The 23,049-nt window shown below is 30.5% G+C and overlaps 4 protein-coding genes and 1 non-coding gene across 7 annotated transcripts; 3 read left to right on the forward strand and 2 right to left on the reverse strand.

Annotated features, from left to right (window-relative positions):
- Positions 1 to 337: 337 nt before the first annotated feature.
- On the forward strand, positions 338 to 5,509 carry LOC109801046 (uncharacterized). The gene is made up of 7 exons (XM_083067031.1): positions 338 to 1,611; positions 1,700 to 1,765; positions 2,978 to 3,122; positions 3,208 to 3,426; positions 4,200 to 4,392; positions 4,505 to 4,700; positions 4,954 to 5,509. The coding sequence occupies exons 1-7, from the start codon at positions 455 to 457 to the stop codon at positions 5,066 to 5,068; spliced, it is 2,091 nt and encodes a 696-aa protein (XP_082923157.1). The 5' UTR covers positions 338 to 454; the 3' UTR covers positions 5,069 to 5,509.
- A 1,232-nt stretch (positions 5,510 to 6,741) lies between these two features.
- On the reverse strand, positions 6,742 to 8,187 carry LOC109801431 (putative small nuclear ribonucleoprotein G). The gene is made up of 4 exons (XM_020362495.3): positions 8,069 to 8,187; positions 7,914 to 7,936; positions 7,135 to 7,256; positions 6,742 to 7,028 (listed from the first exon to the last, which is right to left on the reverse strand). The coding sequence occupies exons 1-4, from the start codon at positions 8,101 to 8,103 to the stop codon at positions 6,969 to 6,971; spliced, it is 240 nt and encodes a 79-aa protein (XP_020218084.1). The 5' UTR covers positions 8,104 to 8,187; the 3' UTR covers positions 6,742 to 6,968.
- LOC109801430 (mitochondrial adenine nucleotide transporter ADNT1) lies at positions 8,070 to 19,262 on the reverse strand. Of its 2 annotated transcripts, XM_083067033.1 has the most exons (9): positions 18,980 to 19,262; positions 17,875 to 17,923; positions 17,454 to 17,617; positions 17,312 to 17,349; positions 16,426 to 16,538; positions 16,172 to 16,285; positions 15,677 to 16,015; positions 15,334 to 15,453; positions 8,070 to 8,209 (listed from the first exon to the last, which is right to left on the reverse strand). In XM_083067033.1, exons 1-8 carry the CDS (start codon positions 19,066 to 19,068, stop codon positions 15,370 to 15,372), a joined length of 990 nt encoding a protein of 329 aa, XP_082923159.1. In that variant the 5' UTR covers positions 19,069 to 19,262; the 3' UTR covers positions 8,070 to 8,209; positions 15,334 to 15,369. The 2 variants fall into 2 exon arrangements, with proteins under 2 accessions (XP_082923159.1, XP_020218082.1); XM_020362493.3 differs by lacking the exon at positions 8,070 to 8,209 and having other exon boundaries at positions 15,026 to 15,453.
- LOC109800575 (uncharacterized) lies at positions 8,836 to 11,279 on the forward strand. 2 transcript variants are annotated; one of them, XR_003804322.2, is made up of 3 exons: positions 8,836 to 8,949; positions 10,285 to 10,472; positions 11,051 to 11,279. It is a non-coding gene; the product is annotated as an uncharacterized LOC109800575 (transcript). The 2 variants fall into 2 exon arrangements; XR_014430764.1 differs by having other exon boundaries at positions 8,906 to 9,021.
- On the forward strand, positions 11,443 to 12,684 carry LOC114914905 (uncharacterized). Its single transcript, XM_029271910.2, has one exon. It carries the CDS (start codon positions 11,443 to 11,445, stop codon positions 12,682 to 12,684), a length of 1,242 nt encoding a protein of 413 aa, XP_029127743.2.
- Positions 19,263 to 23,049: the final 3,787 nt, after the last annotated feature.

Consider the following 23,049-nt stretch of genomic DNA (forward strand, 5'->3'; position numbering starts at 1 on the left):
TAAGAAATGATCATTTCATTGTAATTTTAATAAATAAAAAAAATATATCATTTATGTGTATATAGTATGTTGAATACAAATCAATATACAAATTTAATGCTGATGCTAAAATGTGAGCAAACAAATTTGCTTATCTCCAACAACAACTTAATTCAAAGCTTTGAAAATAACTAAGTTTGTGTTTATAAATTTTAAGTGTAACACAAGTGAGATTGAGTTGTATAACTTCCTTAAACTATGTCCATAATTATTTTGTAATTTAATTAAAACAATTTGTCTAATAGTAAGGGAGTGACCAATTGATAAAATGCTTATGTATATATTTAAAATTGCGTAAATAGTTAAACCGGAAAAGTACAAGAGAGTCTTTTATGTTCTTCTTCCCCGTCTGGTCTCGCTAGGGTTTACGGCGCTGCAAAATTGCGAAAGAAATCCCAAACCTTAGACAGCGGCAATGTCTTCGTCGAAAGAAGCGGACCCAACGCTGGGTTACCTGACGCGGAAGGATACGGAGGTGAAGCTCCCGCGTCCAACGAGGGTGAAGAACAAAACCCCCGCTCCCATTCAAATCACCGCAGAGCAGATTCTGCGGGAGGCTCGCGAGCGCCAAGAGGCCGAGATCCGGCCTCCGAAGCAGAAGATCACCGACCCCACCGAGCTCGGCGAGTACCGCCTCCGCAAGCGCAAGGAGTTCGAAGACCTAATCCGCCGCGTGCGATGGAACATCGGCGTCTGGATCAAGTACGCGCAGTGGGAGGAGTCGCAGAAGGACTTCAAACGCGCGCGTTCCGTCTGGGAGCGCGCCCTGGAGGTCGATTACAAGAACCACACGCTCTGGCTCAAGTACGCGGAGGTGGAGATGAAGAACAAGTTCATAAACCACGCGAGGAACGTGTGGGACCGCGCCGTCACGCTCTTGCCGCGCGTGGATCAGCTATGGTACAAGTACATTCACATGGAGGAGATGCTCGGCAATGTCGCCGGCGCGAGGCAGGTTTTCGAGCGGTGGATGAAGTGGACCCCTGACCAGCAGGGATGGCTCTCTTACATCAAGTTTGAGCTTCGGTACAATGAAATTGAGCGCGCTAGAGGCATTTTCGAGCGCTTTGTTCAGTGCCACCCTAGGGTTGGGGCTTGGATTCGCTACGCGAAGTTCGAGATGAAGAACGGCGAGGTTGCCAGGGCGAGGAACGTTTACGAGAGAGCGGTGGATAAGCTCTCCGACGATGAGGAGGCTGAGATGTTGTTTGTTGCATTTGCTGAGTTTGAGGAGAGGTGTAAGGAGACTGAGCGTGCTAGAGCTATCTACAAGTTTGCTCTTGATCACATTCCCAAGGGAAGAGCGGAAGACTTGTATCGCAAGTTTGTGGCCTTTGAGAAGCAGTATGGGGACAGAGAAGGTATTGAGGATGCCATTGTTGGGAAGAGAAGGTTTCAGTATGAGGATGAAGTGAAGAAGAATCCGTTGAATTATGATTCCTGCTTTGACTACATAAGGTTGGAAGAGAGCGTTGGGGATAAGGAAAGGATTAGGGAGGTTTATGAGAGGGCTATAGCCAATGTTCCTCCGGCGGAGGAGAAGCGCTACTGGCAGCGCTATATCTATTTGTGGTATGTTTGATTTGAATTATCTTTCCCTATCTAATTGTTTATTCACTGTTTTTACATTTTGTGTTGATATTTGTTATTTCTGTATTAGGATTAATTATGCACTCTATGAAGAGCTTGATGCTGGAGATGCAGAACGAACTAGGGACGTATACAGGTATGCAGCATTTTATGAACATGAAGTTTGGAAATTTATAATTGTATAGGCTTGTTTTGAATGTTGCTACTCACTATCATGTTTAAATCTCTGTTTTGTCCATCAACTAATGGTTAACCCTGTGCATATAATTAAATTAAGAAATTATGACTCGCTTTATGTCAAACATGTGGAAAGACAAACATTGTCGTAGTGTTGCGTTTGTCTGTATTTTTTTTTATGTTTTGGAATTGGATTTGTTGCACATGTAATTAGTGGAGACTAAATGGAAATATTCTTTTCTTATTGTTTTTTAGATTATAGATACAGATACAATGAGTTTTGCATAATTCAGTAATCTATATACCAACTGTTAATTATGATGTAATTACCTCTCAACAGTTCAAATTATGTAAATCGTTGTCCTTAGTACTGTATTGTCAAGCATTAATATTCTATACAAAGATATACATATGCTTAGAAATATCTGTATGTCATATATTAATTGGTGTCACCAGTGCTCACCATGTTAACTTACTGTGATCTCATTCTCGTCTAACATGTGGTGACTTAATTCGGAAGATTGCTGTTGAAATGAAACTACTAAAATATGTTCAATGAATATCATAACTCTCCTTCCTCTCTCACAGCTAAAAATAGATCACATAAAAAGAACATAGAACATAGCCCCTTAGTAAATGCAGAAATCTAAAGGTACAGTATGTCAATAATCATAGCGTGAAGGTCTTTGCATTTCTGGGTAGAAAACATATACAAGTATTCCAATATTGAATGTATGTTTTAATTTTGCCTTGGATTGTATGGACTATGGAATGTCACTTTCAGAGCAATCATCTAGTTTATACTTCACCTAGCCCTGAGTGTCAGCAATTAGTTAAAAGTTAAAACAGACCCAATAACAATTGTGTTGACAATCGTATCAACTTTAAATTGGTTAAAACAGTGGACAGAACGTATAAAGAATAAAGGAAGAATGAGAACTCTAGAATTTGCTGGGACTACAAGAGAGATATGTTCATTTACTACTTTCTACTTGATTCTGCAATCACATCTGCTTTAAATTCTAGGATCATCTTGTGTTTATTTCCATCCTTTACTAAATCACTTCAAAAACAACTTTTTTTAAAATTTTCATGAAAGTATTAGCATCATTAGAATTATTTTATCGAGCATTGGCCCTACTGATGTTCTTTGTGACTTCCATTTCTTTAGGGAGTGTCTCAACCAGATACCTCACCAGAAGTTCTCGTTTGCAAAGATATGGCTTCTAGCAGCGCAGTTTGAAATACGTCAGCTGAATCTCCAGGCTGCTCGTCAAATATTAGGAAATGCCATTGGAAAGGCTCCTAAAGATAAGGTAATATATTTGTTGATGCAAATATTATAACTTTATTCCATTGCAATATGTCAACTTTTCACTCAGTTTTTTTTTTTGACAACAGATTTTTAAGAAGTATATAGAGATAGAACTGCAGCTTGGTAATATAGATCGGTGCAGAAAACTTTATGAAAAATATCTGGAGTGGTCTCCTGAAAATTGTTATGCATGGAGTAAGTATGCTGAATTGGAGAGATCTTTATCTGAGACTGATCGGGCAAGAGGAATTTTTGAGCTTGCAATTGCCCAACCAGCATTGGACATGCCTGAACTGTTGTGGAAGGTACACACATTTATTTCTTCTGCAAGAAACATGCCTGGACACACTTAAATTGCTTGATTCATTATTGATGCAGCACAGGAATTTACTTAATTTGTGGGTTTTAATGGAAAGGGAAATTATGGAAATAGGTTGGGTAGATTTTTTCTTAAATATAAAGATCAATTTATGGAGCCTTATTCTAAAACCATTGGAAAAATAGGTGATGAAGGAAAAAAAAATGATTTTACAAAACTACAAGTGATTAAGGCATTTGATGAATATAATCTTGTGTTTTGACGTTTACATTCTTGTTGCTTTTGGGCTCAGAATTTGTGCTCAAAACACATTGACTAAGTATATGCACATTATTTTCTGTTTTTATAATGTATTAACACAAAAGAAGTTGAATAAAAATGGGGAGAATTACTGTCAAATTATTGTTAATAGATATTTCTAGTAGATGATCAGGTGGAAGTTTCTATATTTTCTCTTTTGTATTGCATGTTTTGGAACTACGTTGTTACTTTGTTAGCAACGAAATCTTTGATGATATTATTAATCAACACTTAAAAAATTAACTGAGTGGATGTATATTAGCAACTCCCACATATATCGTGACTCAGTTTAAGGGGCCAATTGCCACATAAAAATCTAAATATGGTGTGTGATAGTCTCCGTTTTTCATCATTCTGATTTATCATTCCTTCTGTGACTTTTATTGTTGTTTTGTACTGCATACCTTGATAACTACAAATATTGGTCATAATATATCTAACTTTGTGAATACAAAACAGGCATACATTGACTTTGAGACTGCTGAGGGAGAATTTGAGAGAGCAAGAGCACTTTATGAAAGGCTTCTTGATCGAACAAAGCACTTGAAGGTATGGATAAGCTACGCAGAATTTGAGGCAACGGCTATGGATATGGACAGTGCAGACTTAGACGAACATGAACAAAAGAAGCAATGTATTCAGCATGCTAGAAGTATGGGATCCCAGTGCCACACACAAGCTGTTAATTTTAATTGTTTGTTTTCAGTTTGAACATTAGTGAAATTATTTTTTGATTCTCTTTATGTCTTGTGTGTCTGCCTCAGGGGTGTTTGAGAAAGCTCTTACATACTTTAGATCATCAGCTCCAGATTTGAAAGAAGAAAGGGCAATGCTATTGGAGAAATGGCTCAACATGGAGGCTTCGTCTGGAGAACTGGGTGATGTTAGCTTAGTCCAGTCTAAGCTGCCCAAGAAGCTCAAGAAGAGAAGGCAAGTTGCCACTGAAGACGGTTCTACTAGGTATGTAACTAACTCACTTTATCTTTTGGGTAGTTCCCAAGGGTTAGTTGATATGGTTCTGTATGCAACATAGTGACGGCTATTCTGTGGCTTTATTTTCCGCTTTTCCACATATTTGAAGGTCCACTTTGAATTTTTGTCATCTTGCATGTTGAGATGCCCGTTAATTTTATAACTGTCGACATTTTCCCCGCTACTGTATTTTTGTAAGCCTTCTTTTTCCTACCTCATTCCTGTTAATTTGGTTTTGCAGAATTGAAGAATTCATCGACTATTTATTCCCAGAGGAAACCCAGACAACAAATCTCAAGATCTTGGAAGCTGCTTACAAATGGAAAAGGCAAAAATTGTCTTCTGATGATGATTAACAATATCTTGTAGCTGCTATACCTTTAGCATGTGTATATATCGGCAAGGTTTTATTGTTGTATAACCGGCAAAAACAGTAGCTTCTACAGCCAAGTCAATCACGGGCTTTTATAGTTTGTGACAGACACATTTGAGGAACATTTGTCTTGCAACCGAGATGGCCAAAATTTTTATTGGGAGAATGTTGGAAAACATATTTAAAACAAAAATGATAATTGAAACTCTTAAACTAACTGTTTTTTTTTGTTTTACAACAGTAACAAAAAAAAAATAATAGTGAAGTTATTTGTTTTAAAATGTACGGTAAGCCATAGTGCTTATCTGATTTGTCAGGGTAGTGATTCTTCTGTCATGCTGTCGAGTGAGATAGATCAAGCATGGAATGTCATTGGCTTTCTCTCTTCATTCTCATTCAATGATCATTTAACTACTTTGGATTCTTTTGATTTGCTCTGAACGGATGACCAATTGGCATAATAATTGTTAATAAGGTGCAAAAAGTTATATGTAATCTATTTTTTTAATATATATTTTAATGCCCTTTATTTTGTTGTCATTTTTTGTTTTCTAAATTTGTATTTTTTTCATTTTGCTTTTTTGTTGTAATATTCGGTATTCATTCTGATTTTAGTGTAAAAGGATTGTAAATCGCAATTTTATCTCCCCGGTTAGTACTAAAATCAACTATTATATATGGAGATGTATATAACCAGGACTTTTACTGGGTGATTACGGCAATGTATGGCTGGTCTGTATTAAAACCATTTGCATGCTCTTCGAATCATTTGATGCGACTTTATTTCGATTTAGTTACAAATTAACAATGGGACGCTCGAATATATCTAAAACCCAGATAAAAGATGGTATGAAATGAAAAATTATCCGTAGGCCAGAGCTTAGGGCAGAAACCAGATGCCATAACCATATATTCCTCCCAAATTAACCCCAGATGATTTCCCCTCCTAACAAATCGAAGTCCTCCTACCCCCATTATTATTCTCAACACATGACCCTTTTCCTCCTGAATAAGTTTTCCAAATGCATTGTCCATGACTAAACTGATCAGTAGATTAAGCCCATTTCTTCCCCTTGATCCTAATCTATTTCATATTCGAACAACCTGCTATGTTTCAGATTTTTCAATGCAGATACAATTTTGAAAATGCAACAGGTTTATTTACTTTGTAGTTAGTAATACCGAAGGGATAGGAAACATCTCAGAGAACAATATTTCAACTCTTGCCCGTAATAGTTTCACACATGTACTTTTTAATTAATAAATAATAACGGTGAAAAAAAAACGTCGCTGTCATTGACTAGTTAAATGGGAATTACATTTTTATTCTTGATTTATATAGTGCCTTCACTCACTGCTTTATCTTGTTAGTTTGCCCAAACACTTGGTTCATAATGCCTACAACACCAACAATGTTAGAAAACATGAAAAAACATCCAACGTTACTGGATACAATCAAATATTTGAGTGACTACATAAAGCTTCACACATTCATATGAATTAGACAAAATTACATCCGTGGTTACAACAAATGACTTTAGATAAATGCATATAGTAAAAACTCTAACAGCTCCATCAACAACCCCGAGTTCAGACTTTAGTGCAAAGAGAGAAAGCGAAGTTTTCATACTAAATACTTCATAAAAAGATGAGAAATCAGCTAAAAGTGATATATTTCAAATTTTCAATAGGGTCAAATCACAGCAATCACACTAAATCACTACAGTTATCCCACCCGACAATTTTGCCAGAAAATGAACCCCAAATTACTGGCCAACGTGATTCTATTATGATTCCCAATTACAAGTTACCCTCAATAGCTACGTTGTTCAAATACACAACCGTTGAAACATGAAAAAATTCTTATAAATGTTCACACGAAATCAGCTCCTGTTCACGGGCTCAAGCGCTTCAACAGTGACCACACTATTTCCTCTGATAACCTGCAGTAAGAAGGTATAATTATCAATTTAAAGTCCATGCTCATACTCTATCAACTGCTATACCTTGACTGCTTATATTTAAAAGACAATGCAGAAGAGGACTCACCACCATCCCTATGTCATTTTTCTCATTGCCATTCACTTCCACAGTATTGTCAACAACTAAATTCATAAACTGGTCAAAGCCACGGAGAGTACCAACAATCGTGCGGTTTGCATTCAGTTTGACTGCAGGGAAAAACCAAGGATTTCAGCATAAGATATTTTTATTCGTATATAAAGCTATAGATTCAGTAGGTTCAATTTTTTAGTTTGTTTAACACACATGTTCATACATAAACATCAAGACTCAAGACGCAGTCAAAACACAAGCAGAATTCACAAACAACAAATAAACATGCACATAGATAAGAGCAAGATAGAAAAAGAAACCGTAATGCATCCCTGATCCCTAAAAAATAATAAGAAAAAAAGACAAAAGCACTTATGAGTTATGATAGTTTTTCTCTAACCCATATTGTATTTCAATCATTTTCTAAGAAATAGTACAAAAACTCGAGACATCAGATATTCATAATATAAACCCTAAAGCTAAAAAAAGGTCAATTTAACAACCACGCTACAACATTCTCAGTACCACACAACTACCAAATAAACCCAAGCTGCTTAACACCACATCACCAGAAACCACTGAACTCGGCGACCAAGTAAAAATACAAAGATAGTGAAAATTTGCAGTTTAAGGAATTTTCAAATTTCCATGGACCTAAAAAATTAAACAACCATACACCACTAGAAAAACCTCGTATGACGTGGAAAAAAGCGAAGAATCGAACATGTAAAAATGGAGATAAAGAGAAAGCAAGAATGCAGAATCACACTTACTCTGAAGCTTCTTGTCCATATACCTGCCACAATCCCCAAAGGAAATAAAATTAAAAAAAAAAACCCAGATAATTGCATATTAATACCAATGGAGTGTGACAGAACTTGAAAAATTAAAAATTAAATAAATAAAAATGAGAGAGAGAAACACTCACTTCTTCAAATCCGGTGGTTGTCCTGATCTGCTCATGATGATGAGATGAGACAAACGAACCTTAAACCCTAACTTTCGGTTCTAGGTAATGATTTGATTCGATATGGTTTGGTTCCCTCTCTTCGTATTTCAAAGCTAAGTCCTGAATGGAAATATATACCTGTTCAGGAAACTTGGACTGTGCAAATGCAATGGATCCACTAAGGCCCAACATTAGGAGAAGCCCAACTCAATATCTAAGTTTTTTTTTTTTTGTAAAAATAAATTTTTATTTAACTTAATGAGCATGCACTATTTATATCTTTTCCCATTAAATGTCCTTTTGTCTACTATCTCACACAACCTCAAATTTTATTTCTTGGGAAAGTGTTTAAAAACTTATTTAAAGTAAAAATTAATTTTGAAATTAAATTTTGGATTAAGGATTTAATAATGCATAGGGAAAGTATTAATATCTTACGTTATTTGATAAAAAATTAGTTATTTTTAATTAAGTAATTATTTATAATTTTCAAATATTTGTCTCATCATAAAAATGAGTTACATTATTTATTATTATTTTTTATGATTTTTGTAGTTTTGTTTTTATTTTTCCTTGATTTTGATAAGCTGGAAGAGCAATTTATTATCCCTCGTTTTTTAAACACCCCTCGCTTTCAGTTGAGAGACAATAATAATAATAATTTTATTCAAGAATAAATATTTTATTCTTCTTTTGGTTAAAAAAGTTTTTTTTTTGTTTATTATTAGCAATTCTTTCTCTTATTTTTTTTAAAGAAAAAACAATCACTGAAATTCTTCTTTGTCTTCTATTATTTTCCCTTTTCTTTTCAATATTTCTTAATCCTATCGGATTTGGTTGAAATCGAGTTCCATTCCCAGGTACCGTTACCTTTTTCCTCTTTTATGTTTATTATGAGGAAAAAGAAATAGTTATGGATCCAATTTTACATGGTATGTTTCATTAACATTTCGTTGAAGAAAATCCATCTTCTCTTTTGCTGCACATGATTTTTCTCAGATGATGAAAGTGTTTGTAATATGAATATGGAATAATCAATGCATCAATAATATGAGGGAACATAAAAGGCAAAACTAGATGATCATAATGCATAATGTATGATAATATGAACATTAACGAATTAATGACAATCGAATTTTATCATGATTTCGATTCCATTCCACCATTCATTTGAGGATAATAATTTGATTGATATTGTAAAAATAAACACGTGGGGACTCCCTGGACCCTGGCTTGTCTTTTTTGATACATCTATGTTTGTGTATCCATCTTCAATTCTGCATGCATTTATTTAGAACTTATATATATACCTGTATTGTATGGTTTCGGGTTGTTTTGTTTCATCGATGTTCTTGTTCCCTTTTTACCCTCTCTTGGAGTTGAATATCATCTCCTAATGTATGCTTAATTAAATGAACATGTTCTTTACGTAAAAATGGTTTTAAAAAACAATACAAACTCAAGAACACAGTGGTTTTCAGCTAAATCAATCGACACTTTACGTTAAACATTTTATTTAAGGTTCAACACACATACAGAAGCCAACACATATAGTTTGGATGGTCCTATTATGCGATTGCAATTAAAAAAAGGTTGACATACACTTGATTCTTTTACTGATAGCTAATATTATAAGAAAAGAAAGGAGTTAAAAAAAAAAAAAAAGAAGATGAATATAAAAATATGATGGGAGGATTGGTTGGTATACTTTCCTCTCACGTAAGATCTTAAATTCATGCATAATGTAGGGAGAAAAAAATATCATTGAACTAGTTTTACCTTGTGGATATTTTGAGAAATCTTTCATTAAAAATACCTATGATCTAACTTTAAAAAATGAATGGGTCGGAAAATTTAATTCATGAAAACATAATCATCATTGTACTATAATTCATTAATTTATATGACATTCAAATTGTCATATATCACTGTCCTATATAATAGAGAGGAATCAATATTACACTATATCAAATTTTGTTGGAATTAAAACCTTTTAGATTTTAAGTAATTCTATTAGTTTTTATTTGGTTTTAGATAATATATTCATTATAAATTTCTTATATTGTAATATATTAATTAATAGGTTTAGTTATGAAAAACTTTCTCTTAAAGTGCATTTGCATTAATTGCCATATGCATATATCAATGTTTCAAAATTGTCTCTTAACTTGTCATGTGATCTGTTTACTTTTCAGTCTCAGGATTCTTAATCATTTTTTGAGGAAATGAAGAGTTCCTTGCAAGAAAACTCCTTATAAAAGTAATCGTTTTGAATGTCTCCCCAGTAAAAGGATGATCAAGCAGCACTTAAGGGGATTTTCCAATTCCTTTGGGAGACAAATTGATCTTGGAAAATCCGAAGAATTGAGAAGAACCAAAATAGGTACAAAATTTTTCTTGTGGACTTCCAAACTTGTGCTATATATGCATGAATTTAAGAATACACACATTAGAGTTAAGATTTTATTAATTAATCATCTAATAGTTGAATAATTAAAATTTTAACAACAGTTAAGTAATAAGCTTAAAATTATACATTTAACTAAAATTGTAATTTAATTATTCAAATTTTATTTTTAAGGTTTTTTCTTATTTAGTAATTTTTATATATTGTTTGAATTAAAATATAATTAAGAACTTAATATATATTTTACTTAAAGTTGTATAAATATACTCTTTTTAAATTCAAATTCAACCCACCTCATCCTGTCCAATTATCATCCTTAGTTTCATGAGTGCTTAGGAAACATAAGTTTAACATAAGAATATATTTTTTCTAATTACATTATTTATTATTAATTAAAATTTATTCAAAATTACAAAAATGGGGAGTGCTTAAATAATAAGTAAAATCTACAAAATTGGATGTGTGACTCGCAATTTTTATAACACAAGCTTTGCCTAGTGTAACCTCTCATGAACTCAACTTTTGAATGTTTACTCATCCTTCATTCTTGACAGATATTGAAAACAACCTCACACGAATAGCAAAGTTCATTAAAAGCGAAGAGCAAAGCAGAAAAGATGGAAACTCCAAAAAAGATAAAGAGGTCGTGGGGCTAATTGAGGACTTCTACGATGAATACCAGTCATTGTACAAATTGTATGGTCGTCTAACTAGAGAGTACATGAAAGCAACTCCATGCATGGAGGGTAATAGGGTGTCCTCAGTGTCTTCCTCTAGCTTAGAATCAAAGTCAGAGGAAACAAATGCCAATACAGATGCCAATGATTCAAACCAAAGAACTTTCTACAAAGAAAGGGAACATTTAGCTATTTCCAATAACACTCAAAAGGAACGCCTAACTATTTCTAATAACCAGAAGAAAGACTTCCACAACCGAATTGATGTCATGCAACAAAAGTTAGATTTCATAAGCAATCATAACAAAGATCTGGAAAGAGAAAGAGAAGTTTTGCAATGCTTGGTTCGAACAGAAAATGTTGGGGAGAATTTATCTAAAAATGAATTAAATGAAAATAATGTGCTAAAAGAGGAGTGTTTTCTTGCAAGGATAAAGGACTTGGAACTGGAAGTGGAAATTCGATGCAAAAATCAAAGCGTTTTAGAGGACAGAAACAACAAACTAGAAAAAGCAATGGCACAGAGAGAGGAAGAGATATCTCGACTTTGGAGGGAGCGCGTAAGTTTTAAAGAAGAAGCTTTTATACATGCCAAGGCTTTAACAACTGAAGTTGAAAAATTGAGAGTAGAGTTGGAGTTACAAATTGAACGAAACCAAAAAGAATATTCAGAAAGCCTAGCCAAGATGGAAAATCTAAACGCAAAGTTAGAAACAAGGGTGGCAGATCAGGAGGAAATGATAAAGAAGCTAACAGAAACCACTGAGCAAATAAACGCAGAAAACAAACAAGCCAAGTCTTGGTCGAGTAAGGTGGAGTTATGTCAGCAATCATCTGAAAGGAAAATGGAAGATTTGGCAGAGAAGTTCCAAAAGATAATGGAAGACAACAATCGCGTATTGAACCAAAGGATTCATGTGGTGAAACAACTGAATAACGAAAACAAAGAGAGTCACAAAATGACAAAAAGGTACGAGGAAGATAAGAAAAAGCTTGGAGAGAGAATTGAATCTTTACCAATAGAGGTTAATCTAAAAGGGTTAGAACTTGGTGCACTAAATTTGGCTGTAGGGAAGCTTGAAGAGCGTAAAGATCATGTTTTGGGGCTTGTGTCTAAAATGTTGGGGGAAGTTGAGTTTGCAAAGGATTGGGTAAGGGAGGGAAAAAATGAAACAAAAGAGCTAAAAGACAAGGTGGATTGGCTTACAATGTTATTGGATGAGAAAAAAGAGCAAGAGAAGTTGTTGAGAAAGAATGTGTGGAAGTTAGAAGCTAAGTTGAGCAAAGAAGGTGGGGAGAAATTAAACCTCATGAAAGTTGTGAAACAACTTGAAAGGAAAGTGTCAAAGTTGGAAAAGATTCTTAGAGACAAGGATGAGGAGTTGGTTAGCATTGCAGAGAAGAAGCGCGAAGCAATAAGGCAACTTTGTTTTCTTATTGAGTTCCATCGCAATCGTTTTGTTTATCTAAAGGAATCGATGTCAAAGAGAGGGGTTAATGACAAAAAATGAGTTTTAAGTGTCATTGCCCTTGTTATTATCTTTCCTCTCGTATAAACCCTGTCACTAGTTACTATATTTACAACAAAGAAACACAAATTTTGTTAAAACATGTGTTTTTCATGAGAAACTGTCACTGTTGTCTTTCTTTTTTAGGTTCAAGGTTGTTATCAACTAGCAACCACAATATATCTTTTAGAACTGCCACTAATGATGTGAACAAATTCCTTTTATCACTGCGAGGAGTTGTCACTCTTAACTCTTTTTGGTACTTTAATTCGATTGTCTCTCTAGTTTGCTTTTTTTTTTTGTGCTAAAAGTTTATATGAGTTCTTAAATAAAGGAACCAAACTCACCACGAGTTTAAGAATAAAAAGATATTATTTTCAAGTACAAACAAAAGTTACTTAAGAATAGAATATTATTATTGATGGAGAAACAAAGAAATGATCACATCAAGATCCAACTTAAAACTTAGAATGTTTTGAAAATTCAAATGAAAAAATAAACAAAAACGTAAATTCAAAATGCATATCATAAAATGCAAATCCAAGTTCAGGGAAATTAAAGATCAAAAAAATCAAAAGAATTTGCAAACATAAAATTAAAAAAAATCAAACAAAGATTTAAAAAGAATATTAGTTACAAATCCAAAACTAGTGTGGTGATGGGCTCACAAGAACGAGTAAAAATAAAAAGTTTTGGCCTGCATATTTGTGGAGGAAAGTGTAGGTAGGAGTGTAAATCGATGATTTGAACAAAATTTTATTTGAATTATAATTGATGAATTATAAATAATTAGTATTTTATTAAATATTTATTAAATGTAGTTAAACTAAATAAATTATATTTAAAAAATTATATAAATAGATATTTTTTATCATATAAATTATATTTTAAATCTATGATAAATAATTTATATTATAACAAAATATTTTATTTATTGAAGATTTATTTTAAAAATTAAAATTTAATTAAAAAATAATTATAATAAATAAAAATTGAATTATATAAATAGTTAAAAAGTTCTTAAAAATTCTCTTGTTGAAGAAGATTTTTCAAAAATATTCTCGTGTAAGATAGAAATCCGTGTTTAATATATGAGTTGATAGATTAATTTGTTTTACAAATTATTAAAAAATTTAAAAATCAATTTGTTCATAAATTATTTAAAAAAACTGTCTAATATATTTTTATTCAATTCATTCACAAATTAATTTTAAGAAATATGTTTTTCATTATTATTTCAAAATACTAACTCTCCCCGTGGATAAAAAAAAAATACTCATTTTCCCAGCAACAGAAATATTTGGAGGGTCAATTTGAGTTGGATTCGATTAAAGTCGTTACTTAAATCAATTTTTACTTAAGTTGGGACAAATTTGCACTTTTTTCTCCAAAATTTCAAATTGAACAAACTTGATACATGATAGATTAATTTGGATCGATTCTATCGGTCCAAAAGGCTAAAAAAAAAAATGTGTTAAAATTTTATAATATTGAAAGAAAATTAATAAATAAATGATTAAAAAATGTAAATAATAATTTGAAACTAAAATGTCACATAAATGAGTGAGATTTCGTGGGTAAAAAAATTAAAAATGAATTATCTGAATCAAAAGGCAAAGTTTGGAAAAGTTTAGTTAGGCTTCATAAAGTAATAACAATTTTTGGATCAAAGTGTTTGGAAATTAGTTTGGGTTTGTGGGTTATCCCAACCTATATATATATATATATATATATACTAATAAATACCAAAGTACCTTAATATATAAGAAACTACTCCACAATTTTAATAAATTTAAAATAAAACTAAATATGAACTTGAAAAAATTAAGGTACATGTGCTTAGTTTTTATTTTATTTATTTATTTTTTATTTTTTTAGTACAGGTCCTTAAGCAACTCATAAACAACTTGCAATATAATTGCTCAAAGATAAAGGAAAACACATTTTCAATTTGATCGGGAGTTTGGGTTATAACTCTCCACTTTATCTCATTCTCAGTAATAGTTATATCTGATTTTGTACATTATTTCTTTTAATTATTAATAAAATATTATGACCTTTAACTTAAAAATGGTAAGAGCTTAAAATTAACTTAAAAAATTAAAACAATAATTATCTAAAAATATATTTTTGCATATAAAAAACATTTAAATGTGTTTTGAATGTTATTTTCTATTTATTAACTAGTTGACTAATTAATTTTATTAAACATTTCTAATTTAATAAAATGACTTTAAACTTTAAACTAACAACATTCAATTAAAAAGGTTCAGTGGTGGAGTTGCGGGTAGACCCATGAGAATTTAGTTTCTATCTACGTTGATATCATTGTATACACACAAGAGACAAGAAAAACAAAACTTAGTTAAAAAAGAACTAAACAATTTTCAATAAACCTTGCCAAACATGACTTTTGTGATGTGGATGAGTAATGCCCGGCAAACTGTACACCGTAATGTTCAAAAATCATTATCTTGGTGAGAGTCATCTGTCACTAATCACAATGCATACAGTTTGGCTCCTCACACAAAACTTATTGTCACTGAATGAAAATAATATGCAGAGAAAGGATGGTGTATGGATATGGATACTGCTGACTTTTTACAATTGAATCTTCAAATTTCATTTACAGAAAATGAAATAATAAATTACCTTCTGATACTATCACTTCTGGCAAATTCTAATTCTTCAGTCAGATATTCTCATTTCTGCCCCAAGAATGTCCTTGGCCATCTCGTATGAAACGAAAGCAATAGCTATAGAAGGGACCACCTGAAATTAATGGAGGATTGCAATCAAAACGTTTCTCTTCCGTATATGACGCTATAAATTAAACTCTCTTCTAAGGCTAATAACTATTGTTCATACCGGTTATCAAAAATCTGGGATAAACATAAAATTTTCCAACCAAAAAATTTAATCCAATTCACTTGATCGTAGAGCATTATATAAAAACAAGGAAGTTATGCAAATGGCCAATAATGGATCAACTGACCTTCACTGAATTGGGAACTAAGCCTTTGTATAATGCTCCAAATCCTTCATACTTCACAGTTTTCCTGAATGCATCAACCATGCCAGTATACTCCATTTTCCTCTTCCCCTCACCAGCGACTACTGAAGCAGCATCTTTCCAACCCACCATTTGCATTCTTCGGCGAATGACATCAAGGGGGTAAGCCACAGTCTGGCCAACAGTTCCAGCAGCAGCCCCACATGCAAGCCTTGTGGTCACACTTAACTCAGAGTCCTGAGCTATTCCAAATGGTTTAGATCGAATCAACCAGTCTTTGAGAGACTCGTATACGGAAAAATTAAGCCCCACATACGGTATCTGCAAACAACATAACATTTTCATGCAAAAAAGAAACTGGATATCCCAAAAAGCAGAAAGCATGACACTTGAGGGCTCATTTACATGCAGGCTCCCTAGATTCAGATATTAGTACCAAATAACAATCTTTTCAACAATCAAATGTTGTTCACTTACAACTCCTATGACTGAAGGTAGCCAGCCTTTATACAAAGCTCGAGGGCCTTCTTCCCTGAAGACTGTTGAAAGAGCATGAAAAATTCCTTTGTATTGACGAGGAGATGCTTCTGTCTACAGAATCATTGAAAATGAACTGAAGTTACAGCCAACATAGCAAACGATTCAGTGTCATCTTTATCATCCACAAACAACACTTCTAGAAGCAAATCCAAATAAACCAAAATTCCAAAAAAAAACTTTCTTTACAACACCTGGACGGTTAGCCTTCCTCGCACCATGTCCATTGGATATGTTGCAGACATGGCAATGATTCCCGCGCACGCGCCAGCTCCAAGACGCAGAATAGGAGTGAGTTGAGCTTGTTCTGCAAAATAAGTTAGTTTGGTGAATGAAAATCAAGTAATCAACCCAAAAGCACCATCGAATGAAGACAAGCCTTAAAAGGGTAGGAACACATATTAATTATGAATCCCATGTCCCCGGACCAAATGTATATAAATCCTACTTATTTTCACAACTGTTAAAGGGGGTTTGATTCCTTCGGTCACCTTTCCTTCCAAAACAATGCCATCATAACCAAGTTTTTACACATAAAAACTAACATGCCATTGTACGAAGCCGTTGACCAGTTACAACAGCTACTACCTTTCTTTTCTCCTCTACAATCTATTCCTTATTTTTCACAATTTCTTCTCTATTGAAAAGTTTCTACTTTTCAAAACACCCGCTAGTAATACAAATAATTACATTAATAAAAATAAACATGCAGATTGACACACACGTGCTAATAATTTGCATACTAATGGAAATCTATATTCAGATAAGAAATAAGAAATTCATAGTATGAGTGTTATCATCAAAATCAACAGAATAAAGTGATCAGATCACCACACCACGATGAAGAATTATTCCCATGGACAACTCCACTGTTAATAAAAATGTCTACTTGTCTAGTATGAGTGTATGATCCCATGTGATTTTCCTTTAACAATATGATCACCAGCATATTATATGGACAGACGGACAGTCCAGTACTGTTTCTCAGTTCTCACTTTCTCTGCTGTATTGGACCATCTAACTCAAATAATGTTCAGATGCATGATAGAGTGATTTAATGGAGAGGTATTTTGGTTGTACCATTTCCAGGTTGCTGCTGGTAGAGCCATAAAATACCCCTACATTATTATTAAGCATAATTAGAGGGAAACTGATATAGAATTAACACATTTACAACAGAGTAATGAAATGAATATCAGAAAACAAATGTGGAGAAGCATACATGGAAGCTTGCTCATAGCTAAAGAACTTTACTGCTGAATTTGGGATAATACGAGCGCAATTAGTTCCGTTTCCTTTAAACATTCCTCTAAAACCCTCAGTTTTCCATATGTATTTTAGGCCTTGAATCGTTCCGTCGTATTTTATACTATGAGGATTTTGAACCTGCATTTTCAAAAAGCAATTTGTTTTATTCACTGAACAACAGAGTATATAATGAACACATTCTTCCCCGTTGAACACATTTTTCTACATGAATGAAACTAACCATCCACACACTTGCTCCATGGAGAAAATGCTGATTGCAGCATCCCTATGTAACTACAAATTACTTTTATGAAAAGGCGGTGTGTGGATGGAAGGAGGAGATTGGACAATAGCCAAAAGACAATAGTAGTAGTAATAAACTTAATGGGAACTACCTGCAGCAGAATCTTCAATCTCTCCAGAGGAGCTACAGCAGTTCGTGACCTATTAATATTATTAATAGAAGTTAGATATATAATGCTTGACTATATCATAGTACAAAATCAGAAGTCAAAACCATAAGGAAAAATAATTTCATTGTTTTGAACATTGAGAAGTGAACGCCGCAGATAAGATTCTATATAATTATCTTTACTTTTCATGTGTATTTTATTTTTTCCATACACGCATTGTAAAAATTCATCAAAAATTAAAAGTAACATTTCTTTATTGTATCATTTTTAATGTTTACAAAATACTTCTTAAGTAAAATTTGGCTCGTCGATGCCAAGAAAAAGTTAATGACGAATACTGATAATTTTAGTAATATTTTTAACAAACATATTCACATGTCAACAAATAGCTTTAACCCATTAGATTTGACTCTCATCCTGAGGACCTACCGATCCGGTAATTTGATAAATATCAAAGAATTTATATTCACTGCATTCAAAAAACTTATTATCAATTTTTACATACCACTTTTACATTTGACTTTAGTGGAATAAAAACAATACATGCAGAGAGCAATACATTATTTAAATAGTATTTTTCACAAATTTTAATATATTATTTTTTATTCTCTGTAACATTTTTGCTTTCTTTAACTCTATCTTTGTTGCATTAATTTAATTTCTCTTTTTTATTGTTATTGAAAAAAGCTTTTACAATTTTTCTACAAGTAATTGCCGTATATTTTTCCTGTCCTATTGAATGGGATGGACTAAGGAAATAAACAAGCCTATTGGACACCAATAACTAATAGCTCAGGCTCAGCAAAAGTTCTTTATGCTGCACATATGAATGAGAAAGAAGAAAATTAATTATATGAATGATATACAAGAAAATTCAGATTTCAGGATCACATGAAAAGGAATGAGTACCGTGAGCACTTCAATAATAAATTCAAATCGAAAAGAACAACAGAGGGAAACAAAGGCAATAATGGCAAAAATAAAGAAGAACGCTAGCAAGAAAAGCAAGAACAGTAACAAAGGTGCGAGACGAAAGGAAAGAATTAAAAAAGAAAAAGAAAAAGAACTAATGCAGAGGGAAACTCACACTCCACCGGCAACTCCACCGGCAACGAGAGACTTGCAGATGCTGAGAAGATCGGGAGACGGAGGTTTCGCACCCTCACCGGACGCCATTACTGAAAGCAACGAATTCCAACGGTTATGTGCGGTGGCGTTGCTGAGAGTCAGAGATCAATTTTGCTTTCAAAGAGAGAAAGGAGAGGAAAGTAAACGGTATAACAGAATCCAAACGAAATCAAAATTTTCTTGTTCGCCGATTTCCCTTTCGAAAAGAGACTATTATATATGCGCGCGCGTCCACATAACGTGTGATGCGTGACTTCTTGCTTTCTATTTATTTAATTCTTGTGCTGAAGTTGTATTTTTTTATTATTTTTTTTTGTTTTGATGTGACGGTTTCGTTAAGCAAAGAACAATCCAATCCATGACGTTTATGTCCTATCACACACATCTAGTCATGATCTCCTAATTTAAGTCTACGTTAAAAAAAATAATTTTTAAAATTATTTAGGCTTAATTACATTTTTAATCTTTCATGTATTATAATTGTGTGATTTTGATCTTTAAGATTTTAATCGAGTAATTTTAGTTCTTAAAAGATTGCAATTGTGCGATTTTAGTCGTTCAATATTTAATTAAACAATTTTAACCCCTCAAATACCATAATTATGCGATTTTAGTATCTCTTATTAAAAATTTAATAATTTTAATATATATATATACAATATTTTAAAATTATACAATTATTTATCTATTCAAATTAACGTATATTATAATTTTCATTAATATATTAAATGATATATATTTATTATTACTAAATAAATAAAATTTATATATTATTATTTTTATAATATTATTGATAAAATTAATATCAATAATATTATTAGTATATTTATAGATAAATTAATAATTTGATAAATATAACTTATTATATACTAATATACTTTTATAAAAATATAAGTATATTAATTAGAAATATACATATCTTATCTAATATATTTATATTTTTGTAAAAGTATATTAATATATACTAAGTTATATTTATCAAATTATTAGTTTATCTATAAGAATATTAAAAATATTATTGATATTAATTTATTATAAATATTAAAATATTAATAATATATAAATTTATTTATTTAGTAATAATAAATATATATATCATTTGTTACATTAACAAAAATTATAATATACTTTAATTTAAATAAGAAAATAATTGTATAATTTTAAAATATTATATATAATATATTACAATTTTTAAATTATTAAATTTTTAATAGGAAAGACTAAAATTGCATAATTATGATATTTGAAGGACTAAAATTGTTAAATTAAAAATTGAGGGACTAAAATCGCACAAATGCAATCTTTTAAGGACTAAAATTACTCAATTAAAATCCTATCAAAATTGTACAATTGCAATACTTGAGGGTTTAACTTAATTAGAGTCGAAACAAAATATTACACTTATAAATTTTTATTTTATTTTTATATTGATGCAATACTTTTTTATTAAAATAATTTTTTATTGAACATGTTTTTAAACTAGTATTCAAACATTTCCTTAATGTATTATATCACACAATCTAATGTTATGTTTTTTTAAAACAATTATTTAATTAAAAAAAATTCAAACTAATTCAAAGTCCATATTATCTCACATGTTATCTTATTTAAACAAATATAGATACATAATATGAAGAAAATGTTTTGAATTAACCTCTTGTTCAAATCCTTTAAAATTGATCCTTATAAACACAAAAGTTTATTTAGGTATAGATTCTTTTAATACTAAAAATTTTTGAATTTTAAAAGATTTGATAAGAATTTAATGACTTTTAATTTTTTTAAAAAATATTTTGTAAGAATATAATAATTTGAAAAAATATTTTTTTAATTAAAATTTTATAATATGAATTTTAATGAATTTGCTTAAGAATTTATATGATTTGAAAGAATTTTATTAGATTTTATAATATAATGATTTATTTTTTGTCCTTTAAAAATAAAATTATTGTTTTTAGTTCCTATAATTTTAAAAAATCTTATTTTAATCCTTATATTCAAATTTTGTTAAAAAATTATTAAGTATTATTGTATAAAATCTATCTATTAATGTTTCTGTTAGCAAAAACATCACATTAAATCGAGTTGATATTGTATAACAGTCTTAATTTATCACTTTCATATGTTATTGGTGACATGAGAGATTAAAACAAGATTTTTAAAAAATTTAAGGACTAAAAATAATATTTTTAAATTTGAAGGACAAAAAAAAATTATCTTAAATTTGAGAGACTAAAAATATATTTAAGCATTTAAAATAATTTATTGAAATAACTATTTTTCTTGATACTAACATATTTTTTTAACTAATTTTTTTTAATTAAATATTACTAAATTTTGACTACCCCTAAATTTCTGATTTTCTTAATTGAATACTACATAACTTTTTTGTATTAAAAAAATGTTGATTGGATATCACAATTCTTTTTTATAATAAAAAAGCTTTTTAAAAATTTATTGAAATTCTACACTCCCCTTATTTTAGAAGTCTGTTGGCGAAAGCAACCATAATGGTTTATTTGAAATTAAAAAAATTAAAATTATTTTTAAGACAAGAAGATCAGAGTTACTTTAGAAATTAAAAACGTAAATTTTCGTTTGTAACAGCTGCAAAAATGTTTTTAGAATAAATAGATCAAAAATCATTCATTAATTTGTTTTACTAATATTCATTAGCATAACTGATTGACACTTGAGTTGAATCTTTTATTTGAGTATAAAGTTGCGAGGAAAGATATTGGTTTATCTTTATAGGAGTAAACTGATCGGAAGTAATTTATTTTTTAGATTGTTTTTTTTCTATTTTTATTAATCCATAACTTTTATTTTTTATTTTAAAATAGAGATATTTAGTTTATCTAATTTTAAAAATATAAAATTTTAGTTATCATACAACATTTATTAATTATTAAATTTTAATGTCTACTGATATTTAAGTGATATGACATTTAGCAACATAACATTAAGAAATAAAAAAATTGAAAAAAATATAAATAAATTTTTTATTAATAAAATGAATATTAATTACTCATAAAAGTAAATACAACAAAATTTTTTTGTATGTTATTTTTAATTTTTATCCATATATTATGTCACTAAATCACATTACTTAAGTAGTGACACATCATTAAATAATGTCCAAATTTAATAATTAATAAATATCAAAAGTGTAATTTAGTCTTATTTCTTTATTAAAAAATTTATTGCAAAAAATTGATGTAAAACATGAGTCGAGTAAAATAAGTGGATCCCTTCTCTCTCTCATTCACACAAAGACACACATATATATTATTTATTAGTCTATGTAAAATAAGTAATTTTTGAGTTTGGTTTCTTTGATTTTTTTATTTTATTTTTTATTTCTCTAAAATTTGAACTATGTTTTTAGTCTCTACTATTATGTAATATTTTTTTTAATTACTCATGTGTTTATTAAAAGGTCAAATGACTATTTTAAATGATACTTACAATTATATATGATACTCGCTAATTTTATATAAATATCTATATATATATATAAGTATTTATTTATTTTTTAGATTCAAAACAAAGTCCAAGCGCATCTTTGTTATATTATTTTATTTTGATTGTATAATTCTATAATAAGAAATACTAGTATTTTTTACACTATATATACTTCTTATAGTTCTTCATTATTAAGTAAAATTTATTGAAAATCATAAGTCTATATTAAAATTAATTTGATTGCCATTAAAAATATACTTTATATCGTAATTAAATAGATTAATATTAAAAAATTAAATTATATTGTAATTAATTTAATGATTATAAAAGATGATAACTTGTATCATAATTAATTAGTCTATACTGAAGGAAATTAATTTTTATAATAATTAATTAATCTAATCAATATTAAAAATGATCAATTATATCACAATTAATTTAATTTTAGATAAAAATATAATTTGTATCACAAATTAAGTACACAATGAAACGTGATATAGAGTGACAAATATGTTTTTGTTATGTAAAGTAACATCCCTAAAACATAAAGAAAATACATTTTTG

This window comes from Cajanus cajan, chromosome 11 (assembly GCF_000230855.2).
Source record: "Cajanus cajan strain Asha chromosome 11, NIPB_CcT2T_4, whole genome shotgun sequence".
In the NCBI taxonomy this organism is placed as follows: Eukaryota; Viridiplantae; Streptophyta; class Magnoliopsida; order Fabales; family Fabaceae; genus Cajanus; species Cajanus cajan.